Source organism: Podarcis erhardii, assembly GCF_964252035.2.
Source record: "Podarcis erhardii genome assembly, chromosome: 2".
Taxonomy (NCBI): Eukaryota; Metazoa; Chordata; class Lepidosauria; order Squamata; family Lacertidae; genus Podarcis; species Podarcis erhardii.
The window spans coordinates 40,688,706-40,703,791 of record NC_138498.1 but is presented as its reverse complement, the minus strand read 5'-3'; the positions used below and the strand labels follow the sequence as shown (position 1 = coordinate 40,703,791).

The 15,086-nt window shown below is 43.9% G+C and overlaps 1 protein-coding gene across 1 annotated transcript in view; it reads right to left on the bottom strand.

Moving 5' to 3' along the window:
• Positions 1-632: 632 nt before the first annotated feature.
• Positions 633-15,086, bottom strand: part of LOC309334458 (heparan sulfate glucosamine 3-O-sulfotransferase 3B1-like) — a 31,370-nt gene continuing 16,916 nt past the window's right edge. Inside the window, exon 2 of the mRNA XM_081848757.1 lies at positions 633-4,078. Within this exon, the coding sequence (XP_081704883.1) occupies positions 3,460-4,078 (619 nt within the window). The 3' untranslated portion in view covers positions 633-3,459. The remainder of the gene's footprint in view (positions 4,079-15,086) is intronic.

Sequence of the window (15,086 nt, the reverse complement as noted above, 5' to 3'; positions counted from 1 at the left end):
GAGAACACAAATGCTACTGGTGTTCCTGTTGCCAGTTGCCAGTGTAAGTTCCCAAAGCAAGGCATCGTGGGGATGGAGCAGAGCTGACCATTGATCTGCTCAATCCAACCATTCCCCTCAGAGAGGCCGGATGAGAGCCCTTCAGTAAATAATAATGGGGGACACTTTCCATGAAAAATGGTATGGCTTTATTTCATCTATACCTCAGAGAGAATCCATCTTCAACACAGAACATTATGGAAAGCTCTCCTGAGGACATCTGCATCTTTATATTTCCTATACTGTGAATTTAAATTGTTTTATTTTACATGTGGCACTTTACTTCTTTATGCAAGGAGCAAGGCAATGTGTAACGATACTGATAAGAGTATGTATAACTGCTTTTTATTTCACTGCTGAGATTTGTACCAGGAGGGGGTTATTATTTAAAAAGTGAAATAATACATAACATTTATTTTTTAAAAAAAACAACAGCAGTGGAGGATACGCCCATTGCCCTCAGCATTCACTGCACTAGTCTATCCACCACTCCACTTCCCTGGCCCCAATTTGGATTCCTCTGATAGCCAAACCTTTTGTTTTGATTTCTGTTTATGCACACATTGAAAAGGAAAATGAGGTGGTCTCCATGGTTTGGTAAAATATATTTTATTTCTTCATACAAAGAAATAGTATGAATCAAAATTTCATTTTCCTAGAAACCTCTGTGTAAAATTAATTTGTGTTGTACATACCACAAAATACTCAATTTACAGTTTTTGCTTGCCATTTTGCTTTCCTTTACAAGTAGACTAGTCTAAGATGTATCATGTTACAGCAAACACACACACAAAAATATTGCTAATATCTGGACGTACTGCTGAATGGAACTCAGCCATAAATTAATGTTACCATGTGGGGGGAAACAGGTCCAACCACACCTCTGAGTTTCAACTGGGTACCCTCTCGTGAACATTAAAAAGTTAATGTATGGAAGCTAGCTTGAACAGTTTCAAATGCCATATGGTACAAGGTCCACCATCGTTACCATGATACGTAGATAAGGTCTTTTAAATTAACTGGTTTCATAATATTTCTGCTATATAGACTGCACAGCCAATTTTGTTCAAGATACTGAATGGTGAAGTAGTGGCAGAGTTATCACTCAACTTATTTTGCAAAATCATTCGGAACAGGTTCTGTGGATACAATACCTACTTTGCCAATTTGATTTGTGCAATGGAGAGGAAGGCATCTGGCTACAAACCTACTCAGAGAAGAAGGAAAAGTCCAAGCACTGAGTTCTGCAAAAAGATTTTGAAATGGAAAACAAAGGAGAGCTATAAAAGAAAATCCCACTACAATTTCCTGGAGCAAGAGAAGCTGCGTGGCTTGACAACATGGTTATCACATAAGCATGTCACAGATTCTGTTGAGAGGGGGTCCAGAAAGAGGAGGCTAAGGGTGCATGTGTTGCATCTCACTTTAGTAGGAAGAAGGTGGGTTCAAGCAACTTTTTCTATAGTAGCATTCCTCCAGGTGTTTTTGAAATCCCACTCCCATCAGCCTCAGCCGGCATAGGATTGTGGGAGTTGTGGTTCAGCAACATCTGGAGGACACCATGCTGACCAACCCTGGTGCAAAGGATTGAGTGAGGTCTACAGCAAGGGGTCTATTTAATGTATTCTGTAGTGCTCAACATGTAAATCAGGAAGGGGAACCTCTGGTACTCCAGATGTTTTTGGAATCCCGGTCATCCCCCCAGCCAAGGTGCCCAATGGTGAGGGGTGATGGGAATTGCCATCCAACAAAATTTGGAGGGTGCAAGATTGGGGAAGCCTGTCCTAGAGTGCTGCCTCACCAGCAGGTGATAGCAAACATCATATGTCCAAAGATGGCTAACACAGAGGCTGAATGTTCAAATGAATGTCTACATCCTTAGAATAATGTGCATGTGCTCATGCACACACAAATTGTATACAGCCCTCTGATGAATCCCACATTCCATATGCAGTTACTTCTCAAAATAAATCTGACAGTTATGCCCACATTGTTCAAGATGTGTCCAATGTGGGACACTTCAAGAATGTGTTGAGAACTGAAACACACACAGAAAGAGAAAGAGAGAAAGAGTACAGCTGAACAGAGGTTTTAATACAAGATGGTAGCTCACTCACTGCAACATTAGTCAGACATGCCCAACCTTCTCAAGTACCTACATTGGGAGCAATTCTCCTGGAGGTCCAGTTATAATGTGCCAAGATGTTACATTCAATTCACCTTAGCATAATGTGATTGATGGCAGGGGCAGGAATAGGCTGTTTGCTAGTCTTGGGGGGTGGGTGTGAAATTCTTTGGCAAGGTTCAGACTGTCTATGGTCCCTGCATGTTCATTTCCAACCCCTCTCTCAAGGGTTTAATGAAGTGCATGCTTCCCCCCACATCCCACTTGACCCCATATGAAAGTCCAAAATTTTCAGCTCAGCACCAGCGGAGGGGGGGATTTAATTAACACTCTTAGAAAAAGGCTGATGAGGCATGTAACTCTGCATGTTCTAATCTGAGAGCACCCTGACTGCAGGGCTATCAGCAATCAGGCCTATCATTCAGTTATACATAGCAGGGAGTGGTTCACTATACAAGTTCAGACTGCATGGTCTTCTTCTGCAAGACCAGCTTTTTAAAAAAAGAAGAAGCACCCCATATGAATTGTACCCGAAGGAAGCATTTCACATTTTCAGCAGGAACAAGTTAAAGCTGGACCAAATATGCATAGTTGTCAGTCCAGGAAATCTGCTTAAAGGTCAAGAAAGGAAAAACTGTAGAACATTCAGTAACTACTGTAGCAAAGCTTTCTACAAGGAGAGAGAGTTGTACACATCAAGGAAAACATATCTGAGAAACAGGCAGCAGCAGCAGCTATATGGCTGGAGAGAATCTCCTTCTGCACTTGTGCCATGCCCACCTGTAAAGGCTTAAGCTAGGCTTAAATGCTTTGAGTTCCATGAAATTTCATAGCCAACCAAAAACTCAATTGCAAGTGGGTTGATCTGGAAGAGGGAAGGCAAAATATGCTAGCTGGAGGGCCTTTCACAAAAGTGTTTCAAAATGCCTAGTACCCGTATTGGAAAATAAAATTGTGCTTTTAAAAATTCTTTCTCCCTTACCCACCAACCTTTCTTTTATATTAATTTTTCTCATAGAAGATACTTGGAAGCACTTTCCAGCACAAACTGAACCAGGCTACAAAAAAGAGAAAGAGCAGAGTAAGGATTCAGCACTGTGGAATGTTAAAAACACAGCTATGGGCTGCTACAGTGTGGTTAGGCAGCTTAGTGAATTAATTGCTTAAGAATTAAAAATAAATTATTATAAAATAGATTTCTGTACATTTTACATATAGACCTATCTACATATATAAGGGGAATAGCAAGCTGAAATGAGGGGATTAACTCTGGCAAGAACGTCGGCATTAAACCATCAATCCCAGCCAAAGTCATGTCCAGTCATCTGGTAGAACTTCATGTTGAAGGGCCTGTAGAATTCCCGCAGCCTCTGGACCACTTCCTGGTCTATGTTGGGGTGGGTCCGCCCCTTGGTTTTGCCCAAGCAGTGGGGCTTGCTGCTGCCTTCAGCCTTTTTCAGGCATGGGAAACCCTTGGTTTTGTTGAAGTAGAAGTGTTTGTCCGTGATGATCCTCTTAAGGCCCAGAAAGTCCTGGACTCGGCCTAACTCACCAGCTGGATCACTGATTAGCCTCTCCCCACTGACAAAGAGGATCTGCCCAATGGGGAAGTACAGGAGCCAGTTTTCCAGGTGCTTGGCGTAAATGCCAATCTGGATGGCACTCCAGGAGGTATCAATGAGGCCTGTAGTCCTGTTTTTGAAGGTCAGGCTCTCAAAGGTGGGGATGTCAGGCTTCTTGGACAGAGTTTGCGTGTAGTCAGATATGGCTCTGGTGACCGGGTCTCTCACCACCACAATGAGCTTGGTGCCCTTCGACATGGCAGAGATGCGAGCCGGGGCTTCCTTGGTGACAAAGTAGCTGGGAGTTTTCTCCATGGTGATCTGCCCATCGAGAGTTCTTGGCATCAAATCCCTGCCAAAGAAGAGAGAGAGGGAGGGAGAAGAAAAGCACAGAGTGGTTAGAAACACTAATGGGCAATAATTACAGCACTCTTTTACAGTTCTTGGTACTGACAATACCCAGCAAGATTACTTATTCAGCCAAGGAACAACAGAGCATCATTTCAGACTTAAGTACATCGTGAATCAAAAGGCCAAGATGTACCCAAAGGTCTCTTCCGTAATGACATTGTTTATTTCATTTATGAATCACTTCACATGAGGTATATTAAGCACTCCTACTTCAGGAGGTTTTTCAGGAAGTTTTATTATGAGCTGTGCCACTTACAGTGGTACGTCAGGTTATAGACGCTTCGGGTTACTGACGCTTCAGGTTACAAACTCCATTAACGAGGAAGTGGTTGCTCCAGGTTAAGAACTTTGCCCCAGGATAAGAATGGAAATTGTGTACCAGCGGTGCAGTGGCAGCAGGAGGCCCCATTTGTGAAAGCACACCTCAGGTTAAGAACGAATTGGAACTAATTAAGAACGAATTATCTGGAACGAATTAAGTTCTTAACCAGAGGTACCACTGTATAACTTGCTTACATTTTGGTGCCCACCACATTTCAACTCTGGCTGAGTTAAGCTTACCTTGGTGGGAATGAACCAAGAGTTCCACCTTCATGAATAACCAGACAATTTGTTCTAAAATGTCCACCCATCTATGGGCATAGCAATGATTGTTTTTAGGGGAGGCAAGCTTTATGTTGGGGAGGCAGAGCCAAGTTATCTGCCATGCAATTGGTCAGTTAAATATTTTTATTTATTTACTTGATCTGAGGGGGGGCAGCTGCCCCCATGCACCCCCCCCCCAAGAGGAGATGAGGGGAACAGAGTTTATGTCTGAGGCTCACCACAGGCTATTTCACTATATGACTTTAAATGTGATTCAGGTGATCAACTGAATGATGCTGCTCATTCAAAGGATGCAGGTTCTGTCAAAAAACAAACCTTTGATAATCACCAATATTTTCTAAATTGGGGGCATGGTCACAAAAGTGCAAGAAAGAAGGAGTCTCTTCAGGAGATGCAAGCATCCCGCACACCCCTTTCCATGCATACTGCTTCAGGTAGCAATAGAGCCCTACCTCCTAGAACCATCTCAGACAAAGGAACTCTTAGGAGCTAGAGAACTCCTTTCATAAAGATTTTCCCCACAAGGCACCTGGGGCTAGGTGAAGCAATGTATTTACCGTGCAGACAGACTGGCCCACTTTGCCTGTTAACCACTTAAGATTTTATTACATTAGTGTTCTTGCACAAGACAGCTTTAATCTCCTCAACTCCTCCCTCACCCCCCAAAAAGGCTTAAACGCAGGATGCTGAAATAGTCATTTAGCAACACACATTCCTGGAGGAAAAAAACACCTCAGCCTTCTAATGCGAAAAACAGTTTGGAGACAGATACATTTAGAAAGTCAGTTGACAGGTGGCCACGTGGTAATCCAATAGCTGAAAGCCTAATGCCTTTTGTGGCAGGTTTTTGTCCGCACAGAGGGATTCTCCACTAATCTGTTGACACTTCCCAATAAAGAAAATTGGGGGGGGAAGGCTCTTGTTAGTGATGTGGCAGAAGAGGGGGGGAGGAGAAGTATTTTACATGCTGTTGCTGTCTTGGGCTTACAACAACAAGCTGACAGGTACAAACAACCAGGCTCTCGAGCTTTTATTGCAAGGCCAGAAGCTACAAAAACAAAAGTGCCAGGCAGCAGCATAGCTGAGATGATCCAGGTTGGAACACTCTTTTTCACAGAAGAACCAAGATGCATAGGAGTATATGAAGAGTAAAGAGCAGACACGAAACAGAAGAGAGTGATCTGGTGCCTTTGCAGAAATGCATGTGCAGAGTTTTCCTTTTAACCAATGGGGCAGCCAGAGAATATGGCCACTTGCTTGTTAGAAGCAAGCAACTGGTCTTGATGTTTCTCCTGGTTTCCACCTCAAGAATTGCGCTGTTTCACCTCACCACCCCTCTTCCACAGCCACTTTAGCAGTCATTGCATATTCAATGGCCTCCCTATTTTTTATCAAAGGAAAGGTGGTAGGATCTCCACAGCCAAAAAGCAAGCAACTGGGGAGTCAAATAAAATGGTTTTCAGCTGGAGACACTGGAAATAATGTTCTTCTCCAGCACTGATTGCTAGCAGTTTTTCAGATGATTCACAACTGCATCAATTGGGATGAAGATGGGGAAATTTCAGCTATTCCAATGAAGGGGAAAGGATGTGCTTAAGGGGCAAATTGCACAGGAGTAGCAGCAGAGACGGAAGGGCTCTTGAGAGCCTGGTAAGAATAAGTGGATAGTTCTGGAAACCAACTGTGTGATCCCCTGTTGATGTAGGGAATCTACTGCTATGGCACCCCTGACATGGCTTACAAGGTGGGGAATAATGCAGAAGTGGCTTTCGACTAGATTCAATCACCTCGTGCTTTAGCCTGGCGCCTTCAGAGACAAGCATCATATACTGGAATTTAGATTGCCAGGTCATCCTGTCACTTGCAGACCACCGTAAGCTTTGAGAGCTTCTTGCTTTTTTAGAAATGGCAGGAAATTCCTGACTCAACTTAATAAGCAGAAAGCAGATTTATAGAACAGCACCCTTCATAGTCATCAGCTCGTTGCTGGCCTTCAATCTTTTTGCCAGAAAGCGGCAGGTCCATATGTACCTTCGAGACTCAAATAAGGCTGCTGCTAGAAGCCAGGTCATCTGTAGGTAGCCTTCACATGTGAAAAGCTTTCAGACAGGTGAAAGTTTATTTACAGAGAGAGGTAACAGCTCCTAACCAACACAGAATTGGAGCTATTTCCCACCACAGGTATATCAGCACTATTGGTGCAACAGGGATTGCCATAGTAAAAACAAATTAGACAATGTCAGCCGCATGGCTGTGAACCTTTCACACATTACAGTTGTATATCCCTCCTTCCTTCTGAGCTAAGTACAAGGAGTTCCCTGGTAGCCTCCCGCCCAAACACCGACCATACACAGCTCTACCATACTAGCTATCCTATTCCTTGATTCATGGCATATAGGATTTCACTTCCAACCATGTTCCTGGAGAGAAGGCTGTCTTATTAATATAACTGTTTGGGGCAATAGGTAGAATTAAGCGGTAAATATTCTGCATGATTGAATGACTTGGTGGAGATGATTAATGCAAAGGAATATTATACTCTTTATGCAGGGTATTTGTATTGGTTTGTTTCAGAAAAACCAGCAGGACACTCCTAATTGTCAGCATCATCCAAGACACACCAGTTCCACTGCCGTTTACAAGAACTCCCCTCACTTCTCCACTTGCCCAAGAGACAAGAGCGCATCTGAACTCCTTTTGTCCCACTTGGCGCCCCTTCCATTGTCTGAAGGATCCCCTCAGTACCACTTTAATGGCTACAAGGTTTTATGCCTGCTGGGAAAAGGAGGTGGTGGGAAGGAGCGGAAAATAAGTGCAGATGACTGGATAGTGGTTAGATTAAAAGCTCACTGCTGTTTACGGAGCCGTTCCTTTAGACACTCTCTCATCATTATCAGGGATTCATTTCACATGGCTTGGCCAGAGGGGTAGTCGAGTAATCTGCAGCCATTTCCTGCATGGGCTTTTTTTCAGGTCATGTTAAGGGAAGGAGGAGGAGGAGAAAGGGTTCTTGGAAATGAAATGACTCAAAACAGACAGAGCCAATTTCGGGGGTGGGGGAGGGAGAGATAAAAAAAAGTGGTCAAGGACTTTCCACACAAAAGGCGCTTTTCAATGTGCTAATTCCCACCCCCCTTCTCTTCATTACTTACTTAGTCCTGTGACTACAGTCGCTATTCCACCAACATCCAGGATGTATGTTTCCATCTGCACAACACAACCAGGCCTGTGCTCTAGGAGAGAAATGCAAGCGCATCTCCACCACCATTCCTTGCTTGCTCCATTTTCTTGCGCAAAGTCCACAGGACGAGGCACCAATAATTATACGCCTAGTTTACAGGAGTTTTGAGTGGCCTCTTTAATGTTTTCAGTTGGCAGAGGCATCCAATGAGGACTCTGGCTCCATCGGACCAAATGGGTTGTGCTTTCATTAATCCCTTTGCTCGCTGAAGTTGCATAATTCATAAGCTTCTCTCTCTTGGTTCAAGAGCTCAGAACCCCCCACAAAAAAACCAGGCATCAGCAGCTTTTTTACAGGCGGCTAAGGAAGCAAGCCACAAGTCATTAAAAAAGAAAAGGAGGAAGAGGAATCACTTCTACATATTTTGGGAGCCTATACCACACTTGCACATTTTGGATCCAACATTTGATGCTTTGGATCTGCAGGACTCCTTGGAATAATGCTCATTTATCTGTGTAGGCAAGAGCTTCTTGCTGCATTGCGATATCCCCCCATGCTTGTTCACCCACCTATGGTTGCCCACCTATCCTGGCCAGGGAGTAATCGTTCAACTCCTCACCCTGACTGCTGCATGTTGGGGGGGAGCAGGCAGGGGGGAGAGAGAGGCAGGAAAGGAGGAGGAGACCAAACACTATTCCTCCTACATGGACTGCCAGCACAGACAAGGGCTTTGCGGCAGCAATCATGGTTGAGTGAATACATTTAAATTCAATAAGATCTGCTTCAAAGAAGTTAAGACTAACATAGAAGCTTTTCAAGTGGCAAGAAAGGAATGTAAAATAAGAAGCGGCTCCATAAAGCAAGAGGAGTTTGGACAGCGTGATTAATTAGACCCTGTTTCCATGTAGCCAAATTGGTTTAATCGCTCTGGTTATGGATTTAGCTCTCCTACAAGAACAGACTTAACAGGCGTTCGATTGAGAAGTGCAGAAGATTCAGACCTGGGGAAAAAGATATTTCTCCTGCCCTTGAAGAGAAGATGTGTCTTCTAGAGATTTCAAAAGGCCATATAAAGTTTAGCCACTAAGCAGGAAGAGGGCATGTGGATTGTACCAAACCCATACACTTTATTATTTTTGAATGCATATGTGTAGGACTGATCTATTGTAACAAAGATTCTTTGGGGGTTGCGGAGGAAAAGAATATTTTCCAAGTTCTTTGCCAGGGCACATGAAGCTACTCTCTCACTTTTGCTTACTCACTGCCAGGATGTAAGTCCCACCGTCACTATTAGAGATTTGTGGTGATAAATATTTTAGTCTGTTTAATATCCCAGCTACAGACTACAACACCCAGGACTATGCAGCAGGGGAGAAGAGAAACATTTAAAATGGCCAATAAAAAGAAGGCACTCATCTTTGTAAAACAGAACATTAAGAAAAGAGAAAGGCCACAACTATTCTTTGGAGCTCTCATTTCTTTCTGGACTGCTGGACTAGGACCTGGGCAACAAGGGTTCGAATCTCCACTCTGCCATGAAACCCATCAGGTGACTTTGAGAGACACTGTCTCTCAGCCTAACCTACCTCACAGGGTGGGATTGGATAATGGAGAGGGGGAGATGTGTGTGTGCTATCTTGAGCTCTTTGGAGAAAAAGTGGTGTATAAAAGCAAAATTAACAATAAATAAAAGAAAATATTGGGGCTCACAATGCTATCAGGTCAGTTATATGCAATACCTGTTAAAATACCATTTGTACCTGAAGAAGTTTCGGGGTGGTTTATTTCCAACCACAGTCCATCCCAGAATTTCGTGCTGAAATCCCAGAACTGTTTATAACACACATGCTCTTGTTTATCATTGTCCTGCCATTGTCACACTACAAGTCCCCCCAGACAGCAATAATGTGGTAGCATTGGGACAGCATCCCAAAACTGTTTCCAAATCACTCTTCACTAAAATCTGTAGAAAATGTAAGAAATCACTACCAGGTTTTAGATAAGAAAAACTCAGTACCTTCTGCACTTAACCAAATTAGCCAGTTTTGGAAATAGACCAAAGGGGCATATCTGAGGCACACAAGAACTGCATTTTTTATTTCTTTATAAGGTTCAAAGCATTCACATTAACTGGGACAACTAACTTAACCGTCAGGGTAACAATTGAGAAGACATGTTGGATGCTACTTTCAAGAGCCGCATATCAAAAACTGGGCATGAGAAGATGCTCTGCAGGCAGTCTGCAGTTGTGCTTTGACCCACTTGTCTGTTCCTGCTGCCACCAAGCTTCTTGGCAAAGTAAACTACAATGAGAATTGTAAAAGCCACTACTCTACTATCTTAAATTAAACCAAGCAAAGATTGGGCTTACATGCAGCAGGTTTAAATGGGGTGGGGGGGGAGAGAATATAGGCTGGCATTTTTATGCCAATGACATGTGAAGGCTGCAAAAATCAAAAAGAAAAATGCAGCACTAACCTTACAACAGACATCTGTCTGATATAGCCCAAGGTGATTATGAGACGAAACTTTAAACACAGTAAAGCTAAAATGGTCCTGGTGAAGAACTACCTGAGTTTAGAGGAACAGACACTTTTTTTATAAAAAATGAAGAAAATATGTGTTAAGACAATGGTTCACTTTGCCCAACAGCCACCTTCCAATAGCAGGCGAGCATCAAAGGATATGGCATGGTTCAAAAGAAAACACTCCTAAGCCAAACCCTAAATGGCATGAACACCTTTGTTAACCTTTGTTTATTTGCCTACTTTAGCAAATAAACTGAAAAGGAAAGGTGTCTGTTGTTATTATTATTACCACGTCGTTTCCTTTGACAATCGCAATGCAAGGATTTGTGGTATTCAGGATTCTTATCTACAGCTTTTGAGAAATGGGCCCTTTAATTCTACCCCAAACCAGTTTTCACTGGATGGGGGTGGGATGGGGGGGAAGAGCCAGGCAGGAACACAAGCTTCTGTGAGACATCCAAAGAATAATGGCTGGCCACAGGAGTTCTTGTTGGAAAGATTTGCTTTTTTTGTTTCCCTTCAGCAGGATATTCTTCCTTCCAGGGAGCCATGTTCAACGCCTGTGGGCTGTTTTCAAGAATGGGTTGACAAAAGCCAGCCCATCCATATATATATATATATATATATATATATATATATATATAGCTAGCCAAGCTAGCATCACCCATCCACCTTCACAATTGGGTCTCTGTGTCCTCCCTCAACAAAAGCCACCCTCCCACCTTCTCAGTCAGCCTCTGTATAAAGAGAGAGGTAGCTTTTGAAGAGCACAAAAAGTCACACTGCTGTGGAGAGGCCAATTATAACTTTGCACAAGGCTGTAACCCCTGAACGGGATTGGCTACATGGTGGCAGCAGCCATGTGATGGGCCTGCTATCAAGCTCTTTGTTTAGGGCCCCGTCTGCACGGGAGGTACCAACACCACTCTGGTGGCAAAGCACACAAAAGGAAAGCAAGCTTTCAATGTGCCAGAAGCTGTTCTATTTATCCAACAGTGCCGTGGTGCACTGGACCAAGGCGCTCAAGGAGCAGCTGCTTAAAAGCCTTTTCACTGACTTCTCCCCATGGCAAAGTCTTCCCACCTTGGAGAAGCCACGAGAGGTCAAGAAGGGGACTTCTCTATGTGAAGCTTTAAAAAAACCACCACCACAGTTGTTATGACCTTCTTTAAGATTGCATTCAGATCACCAGAAGCAGAACTTAGATTCTTCTTTCTCACTTCCTTCAGAAGATTGAGTACACAGCTTCCTGAATGTTCTTAAAACAGGAACTCACCGGAGCCAGGACAGCTCACTCGTTAACAGCAGTCGTTTCAAGTGCATGTTTTGCAGTTTGCATTAGTTGCACAGTACCTACGATTTCCTTATTGTTTGCCCGTGGCTTCTAATGAAGAAGGGCCATAGCTTAGTGGCAGAGAATCTGCTTTGTGTACAGAAGGTGCTAAGTTCAATCCCCAGCATCTCTAGGTACAGCTGGGAGAGAATCTGGAATGACACCTTGGACAGCCACTGCCAGTTGCTGCAGGCAACACCAGACAGATGGATTGATGGTCTGATTCAGTATAAGGCAGTCTCCCGTGTCCCTGTGCAAATCAGGCAGTAGAGAAATGTTTGGAGAAATTGGGCTAATCAATCTGTAATGTTTACAATTGTAGCTGGAGTTATTACAAGTTCTCAAGAGCTTCTGAGAGGGTTTATATTTCCTAACCACATCAGAGGGGTCAGTGCATGGACAAGATGTGAGACATGTACCCTTAACCACATCACCTGCTTCTCAAGGGGGTACAAAATGGTCAGAAGTTGAAAAGGTCACTCCTTAAAACTACTTTACAGCCAGAAGGTGACCCAGACAATGTGTGCTGCACTATAATTTCCTCACGCCGGAATAAGAGGTCTAGCAAATTAATACACTGTTGATCCTCTCTGCACACTGAGCCTTAAATGCATTTTAATACAAATGGGATTGCCTTCTCCAATCTCCCATTATTGGATTGGTGATTAGTCAAAGAGATAGACAGACACTGCATCTGAAATTGAATTAGCCTGGTCATGGACAGAGAACATCAGCTCCCAGGCATGCTTGGAGAGAAAATCAACATGGCTCAGGGTTGTAGAACAAAGCCGGTGCCCTAAGAACTGCCACCTCGACAGGAGCAAGAGCTGCAGCAGAGTGTCCAAAACCTCTGGCAAGATCAGCTGTTAAAACTCGCCTCCCTTTCCTAAGATAAACAAGCATAACAGCAGCAAGGTTATTAAGTCTGAGTGGGTGGGGTGAACTGGGGTTCTCTAGAGAAGCACGGTCCCCTGTGAATAACCCAAGATAGCCAAACAAGGCACAATGGCAGGGAGGGAAGCAGACTTATCAAAATCCTTCCTGTAGACAAGGATTCACAGGAGAGCTGCGAGGGGATAAACAATCCGCTAAGAGCACAAGGGGAGGCCCAGCAGACAAACCATTTCCACCCCAGCGCTAAAGCGTTGAGATAAACAGTATAGCAAACAAGCAAGTTAGGCACCTGTGTGATTTCAGTGACAGGGTGGAAAAGGCAAAAGCCCTCAAACTCACCCTCCCGCCACCCAATCGAAACAGTTATGAAAATAGCTATACATGTGACACTACCTGTCTGCTGGACGAAAACCATGCTTGGTGCAATGAGCTCAAGAGAAATGAGGCCAAGGTGAGAGACACAGCTGAGAGACACAGAGACTGGAAGAAGAGTCCTTTGGGGGATGAGATAGCAGCATCCAGGGAAATCACCTGTACTGTGAGGACGGTCTCAGGGGCAGAGGATGGTGTCCCAAGAAAGAGGAATCTCTTAGAAGGAACCTATTCCATGTGGTGGGGTGAACCAATATCTTCCTGTGACAAGGATGTGCCTCCAGTGGGAGAGGGTTCCTCATAGTGAATAATTCAGTCAACAGAAAGAGGTTTGTGATGGGCATGTAGACTGCATGTCCACTTGCCTGCCTGATGTGAAAGTTGTAGAGGTCAACCTTTGCCTAGATAAGCTGGTAGACAGCATATTGGCACCAATGACATGAGTAAATTAGAAGTCTGGAGTTCTTTGAAGCAAAGTGTTTCCTCCCTATCTCATATACCATCAATGAAGTTACATTGTGAGCAGACAAAAGCAAATATTTTTACACCCAAGGCAGCTCAGCTATGAAATTGTGACCATAATATGCAGTTGTGGCCAGCAACTTAGATGTGTTAAAAAGGGACAAGAAAGTGCTGTGGAGGGTAAGGCTATCTCAGCTTTATATTATCTCCCGTACCATATACAGTTTGCCTCTGGCAAACAACAGGAGAGGGCTATTACTGTCATATCCTGCTTCTGGGATTCCGAGAGGCATCTAGCCGGACCCTGTAGGAAACAGCGAGCTTGTTAGATAGGACTTTGGTTTGATCCAGTAGGGCTCTTGTTATGCTCTTGGTTGTGTAAGCGAGGCTTACTCAGGAGGTGAATGCATAATAGAACAGCTGCCTCCCAAACAATGATGCACTGGACGTATTTGGGAGTGGCTGGGAGGGGAAGAGTTCAGAAACTTAGAGGCTGAAAAGCTGGAACTAAAATGTGAGCACCACACTACATTCCCTCCTGGGGAGACAGAAAGGCTCTGATATCTGAAGAAAGGGGATTCTGATCACACCCCCGGCTTTAGTCAGATAGCATCAAGGTATCTTTAAAGAGAGCGACTGAGGCATGAAGGTGCTCTCTGCTGTAGGTATATATAATTTCTAATTACATAGATAAAGTTTTAATGAAAGACTCTGCATTTCCAACTCAGTAATTTGACAGGGACAGAGCAAGGTTGTAATTAAGAAAGGCTCCCTTTTCCTCCACCATTATTAAGAAACTGGCTGTTCATCAGGATGCAGGCACCGCTTCCTCTTGGCTTACCGGAAGCTGCCACTTCCAGAGAAGCAATTGCGTTCAGAAGAGGTATGTAGGAGGAGCATTTGAATCAAGTCAATGCCCTCTCATCTGAATCATCCAAGCACATGCCTGTGTAGCAACATATCCCTGGAAGTACACAGAGAGAGTGTCTGTGGTGTTCATCCCTTCCAGAGTTGACCAATCTTCCTTTTGCCTGAGGATCATGCTCACCCTTGGCCAACCTTCCACAGTAGCAATGGGCGTGACCCTCACATGTACACTTCAGCTGATTACAGGTGATTATTAACATTCCCATTAGGGTGCTGAACATATTGGTTCCGTGCTGTGGAACCCCATCCCAGCTTGTTTTATTTTTATTCTTTTATTCTTTTCTTTTGGCTACTGCTGCCAAAATCAGTAGAGTCTTGGGAGGGCTCTGGGCCCAGGGGAAGCCCCCACTGCCTGAACTTCATTCAGATATTTTGGGTGCTCTCAGGCCACTTCACATCCACTCACATTTAAGCTAGACATTTGTCACCAACCACGAGACTGAGATCAAATAGCACCCAGCACCTCTCTTTCAGGGAAGAACTCAAGGGAATTATGCACAGCGTTGCAACTTCCTCAAAGTTGTACAAGCATGAGCCTAATGTGCTATTATTTGCACAATACAGACCAGGTGAAAAAAAGAGGCTTTGCATATTTAGTAGTTGTATAGAAGGGAAAACTTCAGCATAACTCACTATATCTACTGAG